The sequence below is a fragment of the Alnus glutinosa genome, chromosome 14 (genome assembly GCF_958979055.1).
Source record: "Alnus glutinosa chromosome 14, dhAlnGlut1.1, whole genome shotgun sequence".
NCBI lineage: Eukaryota > Viridiplantae > Streptophyta > Magnoliopsida > Fagales > Betulaceae > Alnus > Alnus glutinosa.
Genome location: NC_084899.1, coordinates 2,474,046 through 2,491,511, shown reverse-complemented (window position 1 = coordinate 2,491,511; position 17,466 = coordinate 2,474,046). Strand labels below are relative to the sequence as shown.

Sequence of the window (17,466 nt, the reverse complement as noted above, 5' to 3'; positions counted from 1 at the left end):
TTCCATATTTCCAATATGAAATTTTAACTTCCTTCCCTCCTTTCTGATAGTAGACCCAAAGAACCCATTATACGCCTTTTATAGAATGACAGCCACTTTAAAAAAATCTCGTCGAGCACGATATAATAGTTTATCCAGAAAATTAAAGATTATACCAGTTTGTCACCCAGTGGCTTGATGAATTTATCAAACATATAAGGTTATATATGGGGAAAACAAGAGAGGGCCTAAGAATTTCCTTTAACCATCCTTTTCACTAAGGAAACATTGATACCGAAAAAAACTCCCGTGAAGGTCTCATCTGGGAGAGGGAAGCAAGCAGTTCTGTTAGTTTTTACACATTATTTTGTAGCATATATACCTCATTAAACACGTACTCATCGAATGTTGTTCTTTTGTATCAATCTGGTATATATATATATCTAGTCGGAACAGTGTATAAGATATGAATCATAATATAAAAGTTATGGTATGAATTTGTTTTTATGTACAAATATAAGTGTTAGTAGAATAACTAAATTTGTGTAAATAATAAGATTTTTCCTACTTAATTAAGTTTAAGTAATGCCACCATGCACTAGTATATATCTAGATCACAATATTAAGCACAACACGGAAGGCATAGGAGACTAGCTAGAGGTGACGGATCGGATCGGGATCCTCTCAATTTCATAGTTCTGATTAAATTTTACACATCTATAGACTTTTGAAATCCATGCATAAAAGTTACTTAATTGTAATTTTGTAATAGCGAGGAGAAACCATAATATTATATCTCATTAAATTTCCCAAAATATGAAAAGAAGTAGAAAAGTGAAGCACCAATGAAATAATTAAACAATTCATAAACCTTCTTCATTTCTATAAAGAGAAATCATATGAACACTTTATATTTTACTAACAAAGTGACTAAAGACAGCACAATTAACAAAGTATTTGTTGCAATTTGCACAAGCTCTTTGGTATTTTCTTTGTAAAGAACAAGAAAGAGAAATTATACAAGCTCTTGAAAATAATAAAATAATAAGAATAGCCATAAAGATGATATTGTAATCATAATGGTGATGATTTTCATGCGAATGGTTATCTTTTGGGTCTTTGGTTCTCCTTCTATTTGTCAGAGGAGAATGCAGCCTTTCTTGGTTTCTTTTCTTTTTCTTCCTTTTTCCTTTTGTTCTTTCTCTCTCTCTACATGGACTGTTGCACAGTTAGTTCGGTTGAGAGCCATCAGAGCTTAGCCAGACCCCCGGGAAAAAAGAAAGAAAATGACCAAACAATGGATGGTTTCTCGGCCTCATGTCGAAAGAACTTGAGGAAGGTTTCATAGTAATGATGACAATAATGATGTTGTCTGTAAGGGTGTTGTTTATTCTCTATTTTTTTTTTTTTGCTCCTACCCATGATGATCCGGGTTGTCAGGATCAGGCCAGAAGGAGGAATACTTCAACCATTCTGCTTCTTGAGGGTTTGTAATGGATGATTCCTGCTAAAAAAAAAAAAATGTAAGCATGTGAAGACTAGGGTTTGGACTGTAGTAAAAAAATCTACTTAAGAAACAATTAACAGAAAAGCTGCCTCTTTAGTCCTTTTTTATCTCAATCAAAATGTCTGTTGATGTATCTTTCTTGTAAGGCCACACATGAGAAAAGATATAAGTCACTATCATTCCATTCTTTCAAAAGATATCATGAAAAAATACAAGACAACTGCTTAAATTGCTTACCTAATTATGCTCCTTTTAAGACTGATTATTGATATAATCAATTGCATTGACTGTATAGAAAAATGCTTTTCTAGACCTTCATCAGCTCATATATATTAGCAGGCAAATTATTAAAAAGATAATGCTGCACTGGGAAAAGTTTTTTGGTAGTTTAAAATTTTCAAAAATGATTTAAGGAGAAAATTTCTTCTACTTCCCAGATCCACGCTTCTGATTTCACATTTTTTTTAGGCTCCTTATTTGTGTTGATCGGAGTAATGATATTTAGTAAGCTCCTATACTATTATAACGTGTCAGTAAAATTCATCTTTTAGATTAGTGAAGACTTCTAAAAAATAAAAAATAAAAAAAATTAATGACTTATTTTCATTACTGGTCACATAATCTTAGTTGTATATATAGTAATTATATAAGAGTCTACTAAATGATATTTCTTGTTAAAAAAAAAAATTAAAAACTAGAAATGGAAAAACTGTTATACCATCTAGCTAGCGGTTCAGGGAAAAAAAAAAAAAAAATCCTTGGAAATTAAAGAAGCAAAAAGAGTGTACAAGCAGAAAAGCAACTTCTGTTTTGCGCTTTCTTTAAGTATTCTTTTGAAATTCTTCAACATAATTTGCTCTTTCCATTTAGGTAAAAAGACTGTCTAGTCTAAGTCTTGATATGCGTTAGGTGCCGGCATCTGTTGCATGTTAGGGGAGGTGGATATAGTATATATCATTATAAAACCACAATAACATGGAAAAAAAAAAAAGAAGAAAAAGTGAAAAAGGAAAAGAAGTATTCTGGTTTCTCTCTTTAATTTAAATTATATTAATAAAGAAATTTTGTTTTTCTTTATTTTGTTCCCTTTTTTTAATCCTTGTTTACCTTTTCGTCCTTTCTCTCCTTGGTTGGAATTATGACAAATCAGGGCTCATGGAATTCAGGGTCAAAAAGTTTCATACTTACCTCTTTGACATTAGTTGAAGTGCAACCCATTATGAGTTCCTCCAAGCCAGAGGCAGACCTCGCTCCCATTTTATGATGCTGTTGCTGCTGTTGTTGCTGCTGCTGCTGCTGCTGTATTTTGGCGTTCAAAAGACAAGACCAAAAGAAAATAAAACCACCTTAAACAATGATCATGTCTTCAACAAGGATTTAAAAGTGAAAAGCCGTACAGTTTCTTTTCCTTTTTTTTTTGGTACATGGCCACTGAAAATCATGCATATTAACAAACAAACCAGAAGATGGACACATTGAAGAATTGACTCATGATTGGACTGGGAAAAAAAAAAAAAAAAAAAAAGGAAGAGGAAAATGGGTTTGGTTGATTAATTACCTGGAAATTTTCATTTTGGAGCATTATTCTGGAGACGTGGTAGGAGTCTTGATCGAGAATAATGGAGGTGTGGTGGAGGGGAGGCGGAGAGATGATGGTGGAAATGGGATGTGAAGGCCTGGTGATGTGAAAGGCTGTGGCCGTCGCAATCTGATGATGTGGATGGTGATGTTGCTGATGATGCTCATGGGGTGCCATGGCATGTGGCCTCTGGTGATCCCGCATCTCTTCGCACGTGCCTGATGCTGCGGCTTCCCTTGCCGTCGATGCCTCTCCTATCCCCACCTGCAATGGACACCACCACGTTATAGACCGGTTGCTAGCTAGTCCATTTTCAGCTTCCCTTTAGTTTCCTTTTCTCTCTTTATTTTTTATCTTTTACATGTCAGCTTGGACATTAATTAATTTCAAGTTAATTTATGTAGCCACTTGGTGGAGAAATTAACAAGCTTTAGTTAGCTGACAATTCTAATCAGGAGAGGTCCATAGAGTTTTTCATGCTTCATATGCAAGCAATGGGTATTAAAAAAAAAAAAAAAAACAACCAACCCTAGAGCATTTTTAGTTCTTTCCTTCACTTTTAATGTTTGTGAAGTATATGACTAGTTCCATGTCAAAATCTATTTACTTGTACATGTTGAAGAGCAACATGCTATCAGTAAGGTGATCTAATTCATCTCGATCGATTTTATTTAGCCGAAAAAGATGCATAAATTTCAAGCTAACAAACTTCAACACCCAAAGCCAAAAAAAAAAAAAAAAAACAAACAGACTTCAACACCCACTTGTGATGATGGAGAAATTCTATTTAATTTAGTATTGTTATACGAATACAATATAATTAACTGGAATGACGTGGTAGGAAACGTGATCCCAGTTATATGAGAATTGTATATATAACAATTTTCTAAATATATAGCATTATTTTTTTTTCATAGTTATTGTTTAAGAAGAAATTCTATTGATTAAGAAGATGCATGATAGATTGAGATGTATGAACAAATATAATATAATATACCTCGTCAAAGCTTTTTCTGAATGGAGCAAAGCTAAAATGGTCAGATTTGAACTGTTGAATGTCCATGGCAGTGTAACCGGATATTGGAGCAACCCCAGCCGGAGACACGTCGTCTCTCTGTGGAATCATCTCCCGGGAAGAACAACTCCCACTGCCACTGTCTCTCCTGCTATTAGGGTCGCTGCTTCCTTCGCCGGTGGTTGCACTGCGGTCAGACCAGTTGCATTGCCTTGGCTGAGTCTGATAAAATATCTTGGAAACCACAAGCTCACCTTCTTTCTCCTCTTCGTTCTGACCAAGGTGGTATTGATGCATCACCCAGTTGGTCTTTTCGGGTTTTCTGTTTTTGCCGAAGTTTGTGTAAAGGACTAGAATTTTCTTGCAGCCCTTTTGCTTGCCATTCACCATTACAGGCCTAGTCTTCCCAGTCTTGTGCCACCGTGTCTCTCCACCTTGCATGTCGCATTCGGTTTGAATTTTTCTTCTCTTTCTTGTTCCTGTCGTGTAAGCTTTCGAAGGTCTATGGAAGAAATGCCTGCTCAACCCATCTCTTGTAACTCCTGCAAGAAAAGTCACCAAAATCAAAGTTAGGTTGACTTAGGTGTAACAAACTGAAAGACAAGCAACGATATGGTCTGAAAACAAATTAAACCCAGTACTGCATGAAGTTTAATTAAGGGAAAATATTAAAGAAAGCTAGGAATTGAATAACATATATATAAATAATATTGAAATTTCTGACCTGGAAGTTTTTCAGGATGGGTATAACAAATCCCATCTTCTCCTTCAATAGTAGGGATAAACTCATCTATCAAAGGGTGAGATTTCATGTCTTTGGCCTCTACCTTTGCTTCAAGGTGTTCTATCAATTCTTGGTCTGTAGGATCAAATTTCACTCCTGCTGGTAGACCTAACCAGTCCTGTAAACTCCAATAATCAAACTCAAGTAAAAATGAAAGCAAAAAAGAGAGAAAAAAGAAAAAGAAAAAAGAATTGAATTTGGTTTTATCTGAAAATTAAGGACATATTCTTTTCTTGGGTGTGATTCAATTCTTCATGTTGAAGCCAAGAATTTTATGAGATAAGATAGATATATAATCATTACCGGCTTGCCTTCGAGCTTGTGTCCGCAGCCGGGGCACTGCTTGGATCCACACATCTGATGCTCTTCGAGCTTGGCATCGATGAGATCTGCTGATGAACTGCTGATGGAGCCCACACTACTCTTATTCATTGCTCTTTCGACGTACGGAAAGATAGATGCTATCTTTTTTCTCTCAACCAGAAATCTTTATCTCTGTATGGCAAACAACTGCTCATATCCCAGCTGCTTTGCTCTCTATACAAGACAAGTCATAAGTTTGATTTAGATCTGAAGGGAAAGCGAAAGCGAAATGAATTGATGGGTATTTAACAATATGATCACTTGAATCAAAACATGAACTTTGGCTGTGGTTTCCAAAGGTATATATATCTATATCAAACAAGAACAATATCAGACTAATTCTGGATCAATCAGAAAACAAGAAATGAATAAACAAAAAAGCGTTTGATATAAAATAATATAAAAAAAATAATAAAAAGATCGAATACAAGTTCTTAAGCATGTGAATATACCAGGCAACAAACTCGATTCAAATCAAGAAATCCAGCAAAACCCAGATGAGAAATATGCCCAGAATAGGAAGAATAAAAACTGTCAAGGAGAAGAAGAGGAGAGGAGGAAAAAGTATAAGAAGAAGAAGTGAGGAGGAGAGGAAAAGAGGAAACTGTCACAGTAGGATTGAACTATAAACCTGCTTTAACCATGGAAAACACCAGAATTCCCTCTCTAGCTACTTTAACTGAAGCCAGTGTGACATAGAGTGAGAGGAACAAAAAAAAAAAAAGGGAAAAGCTACCCTCAAAACCTACATGCCACCTTTAAGCCTTTGCCAAATTAAGAAGCGCATGTAGGCGGTTTGAGAGAGAGAGAGAGAGAGAGAGAGAGAGAGAGAAAGAGAGAATAGGATAGAAAGAAAACTCGGTTGGTTTTTTCTAAAGCTCAAGGGGTTCTCCCGCACCTTTGTTTGAGCCTTGACTACAAAAGCAAAAGGCAAGAAACGGCCTTCACAGCTAGCTGTTACTAAAGCAAGAGCAACCAAATCTGTATTTTAGTTATATATATATCTACTCAAAATAATAATATATATTACAAGGAAAATATTATATACATATCCATTGGTACAAGTTTCGTGGTAGAAGCTGTGATATCGATAAAGTAATTATATAATCTAAACTGTGCCAAAAAAAATAAAAAATACTTTACATATATATATATATACTACAGGCAGTAAACTTTGACAGACAAGAAGAAACCCTGGAAAATTACAGTCTCAGAATTTTGCGTACAGATTATATTAAGGAGCATAATAAAGCCAAAATTTTCTTGATTCATACATGGGAAGAGAAGAGACAGGAAAAAGATAGAAACACGGGAAAAGGGGTGATAGGAGCTCACATGGGTTTTGAGCTGGAGTGCTGATGATTATGCTTTTGCCATGAATGTTGCAGAGAGAGAGAGAGAGAGAGAGAGAGAGAGAGAGAGGTATTAGCAGGTTGCTTGATAAACAAGGCAAATGAGCAGTATACTTGATGGACCACCACCACCCCTTGTAATTAGAGTTATACAAAATCATATAAAAAAGAAGAGAAATCTACGAAGCTTCAGGCCGAAGCACCAAACATTTTACCACATCTGAGAATACCAAATTTCCAATCATATAATTCTGTGTACTGTTTTTTTTTTTTTTTCTCCTAGCTGCCTTTCTTTTTGGATTCACTTTTTGGCCTTGTGTTATTTTTCTATATTCTCGGAAAAACTAAAATGCTATCCACTCACACAGTCCATCTTGTGAACATGAAAATTGTAGACCCACCATTACGTGGGCCCAGCTTGGAAATCTTCTGCCATTATAAAAGTACCTTGATCGGATGATGGTTAGCATTCACGTTTATAACCTTCTTTTGAGCAGTCAAGTGTAGAATGATGAAGGGTCCAGAAATGATGTTTGCACAACACATTGATGGCCATGATTGCTTATTTGTTTCTTCTTTTCTTTTCTTTTCTTTTTTTCTTTTTTATTTTTTTTATTTTTTATTTGTAGGGAGTTAGAAAATGATTTAATTTGGCTGAAAAAAACCACTGTAATTTCTCTCTACAAAAATTAACCGTAAAAATTGACTCCAGTTAAATAAATAAATATTGGAGTTCTCTCCCAATTTTGCAATCTCCACCATTAATTTTTGGAGTAATATTGCTACAAACTATATTCTTATCCCACAATACTGATGAGGCAGTTTCAACTTGTCACGTACATCAGCATTGTTGAATAATTGTGCAATAAAAATATAGTTTCTAACTTTCTAGCATTACTCTAATTTTTGTAGAGTAATCTTATATGCTATATTTTTATCCCACAATTATCTTACAATGCAGTCCCAAGAAATAAATCATTTTTTTTTTTTTTGTAATAACTGATTCAATGATTAATTGAGGCTATTACATCAGCATCGTAAGATAGTTGTGGAATACATACCACATTTTTTGTATAGAAAATCTCCAATAATTTTTAAATAATACTATAAACCACATTTTATCTCACAATTATCCCACAATGTTTACATGACAATTCCAACCAACTCTTGATTTTTTTATTAAAAAAAAAAAATGACTAATCCAAGGATTGATTGGGACTGACACCTTAACATTGTGGGTGGGATAATTATGAAATAAAAAAATAGTTTCTAACAAAGTCGATAAGAATATATATATATATATATATATATATATATATATATATATATATATATATATATATATATATATATATATATATATATATATATATATATATATATATATATATATTTTGTCTAACATCATTCATATATAGTGTCATAGTGAGGAATATATCTTTAGGGGTATATCTAATGACATAATATACCATGAACACAAACGGAGGGCTAAAAGCATTCAAATTGTAAACAACCTTTGATTAATTCTCTCTTTTTGTCCAGAGGAATGAAGAATCAGATTACTCGATCAGATTTATCCAATTAATCATGCAGCTGACCTTTGACTAATGAAACAATATATGGATCCGCATATCTTAACAATATTTCCATGCTCTTAATTGATTCTTTGCATGTGGCATAAATTTCTTGATATTTATATATTATAATTAATTACTTGAAAACTTGCCATTTCCTTCATGACGAAAATTAATAAATGTGCCCAGAAATATCAATAACGGGACCAAGGGTTGTACGTGCGTAGTATTCAACAATGAGAATGAAATATTCCAGAAACTTTTAAGCTGCATGCATTTGGGAGCATCTTCAATTCGTGAAGTAAATATTGTTTTCCTTCCTTTTATCTTTTTTATATAAAAAAAATAAATAAATAAAATTGTGTATCGGAATATCTCATACGAGGAGAATAATACTTTGTATTTTTTAAATTCAAAAATGTGGAATGAGAAGTAGTAACATTATGCACTGGCCGGATTGATGATCAATTCTGATATATATGATAAACTATAGTTGACAAAAGTTTTCTCCAAACTCTAATCCAGTCTATTAAACTACCATCTGTCCTTAGAGTATATGATGTTTAAATATAATTTTTTTACATGGTTAACGGAAAACTTCTCTAAGAACAGGTGAAAATCATATATTTTTAAGGACAAATATTAGATTAATAAACTGAATTAGAAGAATTTTTTTTAAATCTAGTTCGGAGGAAAACTGTGTATCTCTGGATATTAGAGGTACGAAATTCTATCCACTTGCATGCCATCCCTATGCACAAACGTTTCACCTTCCACCTGGCTGCCTTTTATCAAAAGCCTCTTCGCCATTTTGTGGTTCCAACTTCCATCCCTTCAACTTTTCCCCACTTTAAACTGCCTAAATATTTAGGGCAACTGTTTTCATACGAGAGATTGGACTCATTTGCTAATCTCTTGAAAAGTTTGTCCAACTATTCTCCACAAAAGCATTGTCTGCCAATATTGTACACTTTTGATGGTGTAGAGGAGAATGCCTTTGTGATTTACTACAAAAAGTAAGATGAATAACCATACAATTATACAATGTACCAGGAATAATATGTGATTATGCGGGACCCATCTATTTCGGACAACCTAAGATGCAAAACCCACATAAATTTAAGCTGACGAATTTATGTGAAATTCGGGTAATCTAATAACAGGAAATTTCATTCTAATTGTTGCACACTTGTATATGGGTAAAACCAAAATTTTGCATATACGCTATTAAATTTTAGTAATCAATCGCAAAAGAAAATGATGTTAATATTAAGTTTTCCAAAAACCAAATTAAATGGTAGCTAAAAAGTAAGAACATTAATCAACAAATTTCGCATCATGGTGTTGGTGTTTATGTTTTCACCAACAAGTAATCTTGTCGAGCAGTGAGATTGTTGGTGTCAATGACTTTGGGTAAATATCTTGTTCTCAGAAAGGTAGTAAAAAATGTTAGCGGGTAACCAACTTAAAATGTTTGGGAAGAATATGGAGAGAGAGAGAGAGAGAGAGAGAGAGAGAGAGAGAGAGAGAGAGAAAGATGTGTAGGTTTCTCCATGTGAGTTGGGTACGACCCCTAGGGCTAGGGAAAAGTTTTGATGTTAGGTTTATCTAATCTTGGCCCTTGCTTCTATTTCACTCCATTAATTTTCTGTTTTGACCTTGGCACGGATTTTTTTTTAAAAAAAAAAATTGGGCCAAGATAAACTTGGCATATGCATGTTTGTTTCCTCTTCATTCGTCTCCATATTCTAATAATTAGATAGAATCCCGAGTCACTAAATTTAGGTACCAGTAATTCACTTGGTCATTTGAAACAATAAAATTAGGTTATTTCGAATAAGGAGTTGTGTTATTATAACAGCTTTACCATTAAGATATCTAAACCAATGATTAGGCTTTGAGTTTGTTTAGTATTGCGATTTCGAAAATCAAAAGTTTAATTTTAAACAAAATTGTGAAAAGTGCTTAGTTTAGGAGTGAATTTCTTTTTTCTTTTCTTTTTTTAATAAAAAAAATACAGTTTAAAAACATAGAAAAATATGTGTTTTCATATCGCAGACAATAAAATGTGTTTATAAAACACACGATTTTAAAAGCTAAATTATAATTTTATCAAATACTTAAACTGCGTTTTAAAGATTGCATTTCAAATCACATATTTTAAAATTGTTATTTTTTAAATCACAAACTTTCAAAACTGCAACTCTAAACAAACCCTTAAAAGAGAAAGGAAAGAGCAAGACTTATGTCTCATATCCTGCATATACAACTAATACAAGATGCAAGCTCCGTCAAAGTGCCACATCAGATTACTCAAAAAAAAAAAAAAAAAAAAAAAAAAGAAAGAAAGAAAGAAAGAGTGCCACATCAGAGGACGCGACCCCATTTGTGTATGTCTGCACAAGCACATTACACATATTAAAGCCAAAAGAAAATAACTAATGACTTCATAATTATTCCAATTTATTTCCGTCCCCCTTTTTTTTCAAATTTCTTGATGCGACGAGATTACTCAAAACTTTTTTCATTGATGCTATCTTCTATTGAAATCATTACTATTTCATTAATATTGATAACAACTTTCTTATAAAGCAATCTTACTTAGTGTGATCAATCATTCAAGTCTTTTTTCCCTGGGCATTCAAGTTAAGAAACTCTGACCTCTCTTCAAATAGAAAACATGCAAATAAAAACAATCAAATAAGCATACGAAAGATTGCTAAAGGATGGAAGTGAACATGTAACCAGATCATACACTGTCAAACGTGTGGGGGCATTTTTAGTCCCTCAAAAGTTACACCACTTTCTGCAGCATAGCCGCTTTTCAAGAATCGGAACGTAAAAAATTTCTCCTTATTTTCAACTGCAATTAGCAATATGAGAGCTTGAACTTGAAGATATATGCACACGTCAAAAAGTTTAGGGCAAGCAAAGCAGGTCAGTTGCCTGCGCAGTCTTATTCATGAAAGCAGTACCTCTATTTTTTTGTACATACAGGAAAAGCAATTTCATTTTGAACGGAACTTGCTGCTGACTGAATCATAGCTTGGAACATTGATAGCTGCAAAACATGATAGGATAATAAAAAGAAATTCACCACAGAAACCTAATTAAATAGATAAGAGGGTTCTCACAGAACAGGGAAAAATACCATCTCCATATGATGCCATCGTGAGAGGGGAAGTAAGAAGCTTTTGGGCAACTGAAGCAATATCCTTTACGGTAACTTCATCAACAGCTTTCAAGAAATGATCCACAGGTTTCCTAAGGATGACAAACATATTTATTGAGAAAATAGAAATATGATAGCACTTCTTTAAAATGAAAGTAAATGTAAACATGCAAGCAAGATCAGGTATTAACACAACGAGTAAAAAATTACTTATAGCAGAGGCCAAACTGACAATCGCTTGGTTCTCCACATCGTCAACAAAGAGAAAATCTTATTTCTAGTTACTAAAACTTCTACAGAAGATGGAAAAGCCTTCTCATCGCATATTCAATCTGATCTGATCTCGCAACTTAAGAAGGTTTTTTTTTTTTTATATAATGACAAAAGTGGTGCAAAAAAATATTGTTGGCAGTGGCATGATTAACAAAATAGGTGTAGACTACAGTCAAGGAAAAACTGGAAAAGCACAATCATCCATGATTCGGAATAAAAGATCAGAGAAAATCATCCCCCCAAACTTGCGTGGGCTCCCGCAAGTAAAACCCTGGGGGGGTCCCCAGAACTTATTCCACTCATCTTTGGTGAACCTCAAATAAATTGCTGAAGAGAGTGAAAAGGAATAAATTGCCTTCAAGAACCAATGAACAAGCAGCAGAATATAATGGCTCTGTTTGGTGGGGCCTTTCCAGAGGTGCTTTAGCTTTCAAAAAATTTGGTGAATCAAAAGTGCTTCAGCTTTTCACCAAATTTCTGAAGCTGTTATTGCTTTTTAGAAGAAGCTGCCAAAAGATGGCTTCTCATATTTTTAAAAGGCTGAGGTCCTCCCAAAATGGCTCTCACTCATCTTGTACTAAGTTATTAAAGCCAAGAAGCTTCTGTACATAGTCAGACCACCACCATCATAAGTAACAACAAGAAAAGCAAGCTGATCACATGTGAAATTATACTGGTGTGTGGTTAAGGGTGCGTTTAGGATTGCGATTTTGTTGACAAAAAGTACGATTTTAAACCAAATCGCAAAAAATAAACCATTTGAAAATTGTGTTTTTAAAAAATTGTGATTTAAAAATGCAGAAAACTGTTTTTTCAAATCGCAGGCAATGGGTTACTTTTTTGAAAACGCAGAATTTTAAAAAACTAACCTGCGATTTTGTTAAATGCTTAACTGCGTTTTTAAAAATCATTTTTTCAAAACGCACATTTTAAAATCGCTATTTTAAAATCGCACTTTTTGAAATCGCAAACCCAAACAGACCCTAAGTCTATCAAAATTATCAATAATGAGACAAGAATATGTAATATTGTTGTCCCAGAATGAACTTTCCAAATCCAGAGAACTATTGTGTTGTCAAAATCTAGATCCTGTATTATGACAAATAGGCTACCATCATAATCCTGACAAGCCATCTTATATGCATTTATGGCTCTCAAAAAGTAACATCCAGTGTCTGACATGGTTCCTCGGATTGTGAAATGTATTTGTGCTTCATACCTAATACTACAGAATCAATGGAGTGATATAGTAATTAAAAAAACAGCACAATCTGCCTACAATGTATTTTTACACCTATGTGCCTACATCTCATTTCTATGGTAGAAAACAAGAAATAAAAGGCGTTCACAGTTGTAACCAAGATCGCTAGAAGATTTGAATTTCTTCTCTTTTAGAGTAAAAAGACTGTTAAGACATTTTCACATTGATTGGCTAAATTTCTGCTAGTCACACATAAATACAATAAAAGCACCTAAAAGGCATGCAGAAAATGGACATATAAAAGGGATATCCTTGTGCAGTGCATGGCATAAACATGAAGACATTGTTGTGCATTAATGCATATAAAGAGGTTGTCTACAAGTCCATGGACAGTCATGCCTCGGGCCATACCTCTCACCACAGATCAGAATTTGTCTACCAATATCTTCCAACGCAAGGGTCTACAAAATATGCCTCAAAAGTAAGCATATAAGACTAATAACATTAATAAATAAAATAGACATGGGATAGACAGCTGGCAGTATAGTCAAATTTAAATTTAGAAAAGAAGAAATGCAATAAAATGGTTGCATACTCTGGATTCCAAATTTACTAGGATGGCAGACTTCGTTGACTGTTTAGCACGATCTAGTTGTACCTGGTCAACTGTAACAAAGGGAAGAACAGGTCAAAAGCAGGATCCAAGATTAGATGTGGCAATGAAAAAACAACGCTACCCAACATAAAGTTAAGGCAAAAACCTTCTCCAGGTGTTGCAACTGCGATAAGCTCGTTAGCCACTATATCAACGGCTTTTGACACAAAATCAGAACCCTGTATTCAGAAACATGAGCTCTTCATTCAAAGAGGGAATATAATGTAACAAATAACTCCAAAATAGGGATATGTCCAGCCAAGCATTATATCCTAAAAATAATGATGTCAAACTTTCAGGAAACTCAACCATTCTAAGGATTTTCCAGAAAATAGATAATTCCTTGGGCATGACCATGGCATGCACAGGCCCAAGGGCTATATTATCTTTACACATATCACGATACGATATCTGAAGAGGGGAAATGAGGGTATTTTTTATTAGAACAATTTGCTCAAAGCCAATAGAGGTATCAAAGAGAACAAATAGCATAAGGAACAGCCTACAATCTCGATGTCCCTCAACCATGCTATAGAAGCAAATGGCTTACATTCATACAATTTCAAAGAGAGCGAGAAAGAGAGCAAAATCTTCCCCCATAGAAGCAACCTGAGTGTTTTCACCTAAAGATTAGACACCCAGTATATGGTATCATAAAAAAAAAAACTATAATTTTCTTCAGTGCTGATTGGCCATCCGACTCGTACTTTAAGCTTCTGATAAGCATTTCCCATTCTTGGATCTAGAGCATAAAAACTTGATACCATTTCTACATTTTCTGATCTCTCTTGGCCCAAACATAAATCCACTTACATCTGTACACTGGGTTAATTGCAATGCTTTTCTGATCAGGATCCGGTCGTAACACCTCATGTGTATAGAACCCTTAATTATTTAATTTAATTGTAACTATAATTACAGGATTTTACATATAGATTTTACAGATCTCATTTGCTGGGGACTCTAAGAATGACTTTTATGGTCTGATACTCAATACTTACTAGAAAAGAAATAAGCAAATTTGTAGGAATCATAAACTGAGATATCACGTCTTGCAATACATCAGGAAACTACAAATTTCTGATCTACCCAAATAATAAAAGGTTAAAGAGATAGTTTACAGTGGTTGCTTGGATGCCAAATAAGCCAGTACTTTTGTAGATGCTGCTGAATGCAGAAATTGACTGAAATTGTGGATACTCCTTCAAAACACGAAGATCTGCTCATCATATCAGCAAATGAAGTTAGATGCAAAAATTGGAACACAGAGAAAGAAAAAGAAAGAGAAACCAAATAAAATGGTTTATTTGAAATAGAAAGTAGAGAAAACCTAATAGCCATATGTTTAGAATCTATGTAATACAAATTTTCAAACCAAAAACTTTGAAATGAACCATGCTTTTCAAGCTCAGTTACACAAGTGTTTTGAGAAACTTACATAGGCGTGAATGCATCCCTTTTCCAGGCCCACCAGCCGAGAAGGATCCACCACCTCTCATTAGCACCTACAGTAAAGTTAGATTTATTAACATTGCAACCATTGTGAAGCAGAATGAGCAAAATAACAATGCAAATAAATATTGGGGAACCCAGTAGATAACAAATTCCTTCGAACATTTCAGTTTACAAGCAAATGAAGTTACTAGAAAAACTAAATATCCAGACCTCAAGCACAGTCAAAACTATAGCTTCCTTCTCCTTATGCCAGCCACCAGGAAGTTCAAATGCAAGAGCAAAATGGGTTCTCTGGTCAGGCAAGAGAACATCAGGGTTAACAAAATGCTGGATGGACGTGAAAGACAGGAAAGAAAAACTTAAATGGAACATTTATGATACACACCCCTGATTCACCTTGGCAACGATAATCACCTCCAGTGTAAACAGATTTTGGCTCATCAGGACGAGAGACACTGGGTAGATCAGACAAAAGTGGTTCTGCAACAGATAACAGTTCATCGTGTTCAACACCAGAAGCTACAAGTACCATTCGTGGAGCAGTATAATTTTCCTGAAATTGTCAAAAAAAAGCCTGAGTTGAATACGCTAATATGAAGAGACAAATATCATAGAGGGATACGAGATGTATAAACAGAGACATCAAATATAAACTTATCAAAGACTTACAGCAACAAATTCCTCAAGAATTGTACTATTCAATCTGTTGATTGCAGATTCTGGGGCTGAAACTGGATTTGCCAAAGCACCAGAATAACCAGCAGAATGAATAGCATCCAACAGCAAAATGTGAGGGTTGTTAGAAGTTTCACCAATCTCAGCTTTCAACTTCCGCAGCTGCAGAATGTAGTTTGTAATTTCAGCAATCCTAATACATTTGAGAGAATACAGAAATTGCAAGCGTTTGCACAGTCTGATGAAAAAAAAAAACCACTACCTCTTCATTGACCTCCCAATCCAGGTATACAGGATTCCTCACAATGTCAACAAGCAGCTCTACCATTTCAGGAACATAAGTCTTCAAAGCATTATAGGTGTAACTCATCTGCTCCTTAGAAGATGAAGCTTCCACATTGCCACCAATGGCTTCCACTTCTCGCACTACACGCAAGTGGCTCCGGTTTCTCGTGCTCTTAAAAGCCATACGCCGCAGCAGGTCACTGACTCCAATTGATACTGGTGTCTCATAGACTGAACCACAATTGACATATAACCCTATTGAGGCTGCAGGATTCTGGTCAACCAGCAGAACCAAAGGCAATTAGGATAAATCATCAGATTCTTGATCCATTATATGAGTAGGAAAAATACAAAAGAAAGACTCTAAAAAGACACTCCAACAACCATTCTTACCGTCGATGTTTCAGAGGCTATCTTGACGCCGTTTGGGAGAGTAGTAATCTTGGTTTTACTTGGTTCAACGTAATCAGGCAATGAAGGTGGGAGAGTGACACCATCAAGTGGGAAGTCTAGGGGAGGTAAAGACTTGGATCCTCCTCCAGTCAGCCACCCAAAGAGACCTCCCAAAGAGGAGGATGGCTTTGTGGCAACAGCACTCGAACTTGCAAATCTGGCCAACGCCCCATTGCACCTTCGACCCTAATCATGGTTAAGTAGCAGAGCACGATACATTTCCACTCTATAAGATGATCCATATACAATAAACATAAAACAAAAAGATTGGTTCTATCCCCTATATTACACCAAAAAGAGTCTCTACGTGCAAATGTCATCAAAACACCAAGGAGCCATTCTCGTTTTTCACAAAACTTATTACATCTGAGACTGTTACATAATCAAAGTTTTCTTGCAAACAACCAAAAAGACAAACCAAAGAAACGAGGAAAAACCAAATTAAAAGTTTACAAACAAGTCATCGAAGCTCTTAGGTTGCAATTGATTATACAAAATGCATTGTTCAATTTGCAACTGAAAACATGATCTAATTTTTCTTTTCCTTCGATCTTATATTACTTTCTTAAATCATACAAATCTGAACTAAGCGTTACAAAAAGCGCTTGTATTGTGCTAACTTTAGTGGAAGTCCCAAAATTTAGCTGGTACTTTAATTATTTTATTTTTCTTGGCAATCAAACAGTTGGACAGCCATGATCAGATCTAACCACTAATTGGCTAAGTAATCAACGAATTCAAAGAGCAAGATTCGCAGCATCAAGCAGAAATTTTTCAGGTATGTGTACGAGATCACGTCCAAAGAATTGGGGATTAGGGTTTCTTCTCACTCGGGACTGAGAAGAGAATCGGGGACTGACCTTGAGATCCCTGAGGCGGGAAGCTGCGACTCGGTACATGGTGGTGGCGATCGACGATCGAACGCGAAACCCCTAGACTGTACGGACTCGTGGCGTTGTGACTCGTGAGACTCGGGCCGAGCTAGTTGGAGACTACTCGCTGACAAGTGTGTGGCATTGGGGAACGAGTAGAGAGACACGTGTGAAGTCTCTAGAAGGCAGAAGCACGTAGGGAAATCCGATCCGTTGGATTGAGGACGTGGAATTTCTCGTTTTCTTCAGACCAGACCATGATCACACAAGTT

At 35.0% G+C, this 17,466-nt stretch overlaps 2 protein-coding genes across 8 annotated transcripts; both read right to left on the bottom strand.

Moving 5' to 3' along the window:
* Positions 1–935: 935 nt before the first annotated feature.
* LOC133858085 (NAC domain-containing protein 75) lies at positions 936–6,766 on the bottom strand. 7 transcript variants are annotated; one of them, XM_062293525.1, is made up of 8 exons: positions 5,859–6,096; positions 5,680–5,758; positions 5,168–5,401; positions 4,805–4,982; positions 4,063–4,622; positions 3,045–3,329; positions 2,675–2,785; positions 936–1,483 (listed from the first exon to the last, which is right to left on the bottom strand). In XM_062293525.1, the coding sequence occupies exons 3-8, from the start codon at positions 5,294–5,296 to the stop codon at positions 1,394–1,396; spliced, it is 1,353 nt and encodes a 450-aa protein (XP_062149509.1). In that variant the 5' UTR covers positions 5,297–5,401; positions 5,680–5,758; positions 5,859–6,096; the 3' UTR covers positions 936–1,393. The 7 variants fall into 7 exon arrangements, with proteins under 7 accessions (XP_062149509.1, XP_062149511.1, XP_062149512.1 ...); XM_062293527.1 differs by lacking the exons at positions 5,680–5,758; positions 5,859–6,096 and adding an exon at positions 6,563–6,766; XM_062293528.1 differs by lacking the exons at positions 5,680–5,758; positions 5,859–6,096 and adding an exon at positions 6,126–6,186.
* A 4,074-nt stretch (positions 6,767–10,840) lies between these two features.
* Positions 10,841–17,466, bottom strand: LOC133857333 (mitochondrial-processing peptidase subunit alpha-like). The gene is made up of 13 exons (XM_062292557.1): positions 17,183–17,466; positions 16,263–16,508; positions 15,847–16,143; positions 15,579–15,746; positions 15,295–15,462; positions 15,120–15,200; positions 14,893–14,959; positions 14,576–14,673; positions 13,561–13,633; positions 13,395–13,465; positions 13,211–13,260; positions 11,305–11,417; positions 10,841–11,214 (listed from the first exon to the last, which is right to left on the bottom strand). The coding sequence occupies exons 1-13, from the start codon at positions 17,219–17,221 to the stop codon at positions 11,162–11,164; spliced, it is 1,524 nt and encodes a 507-aa protein (XP_062148541.1). The 5' UTR covers positions 17,222–17,466; the 3' UTR covers positions 10,841–11,161.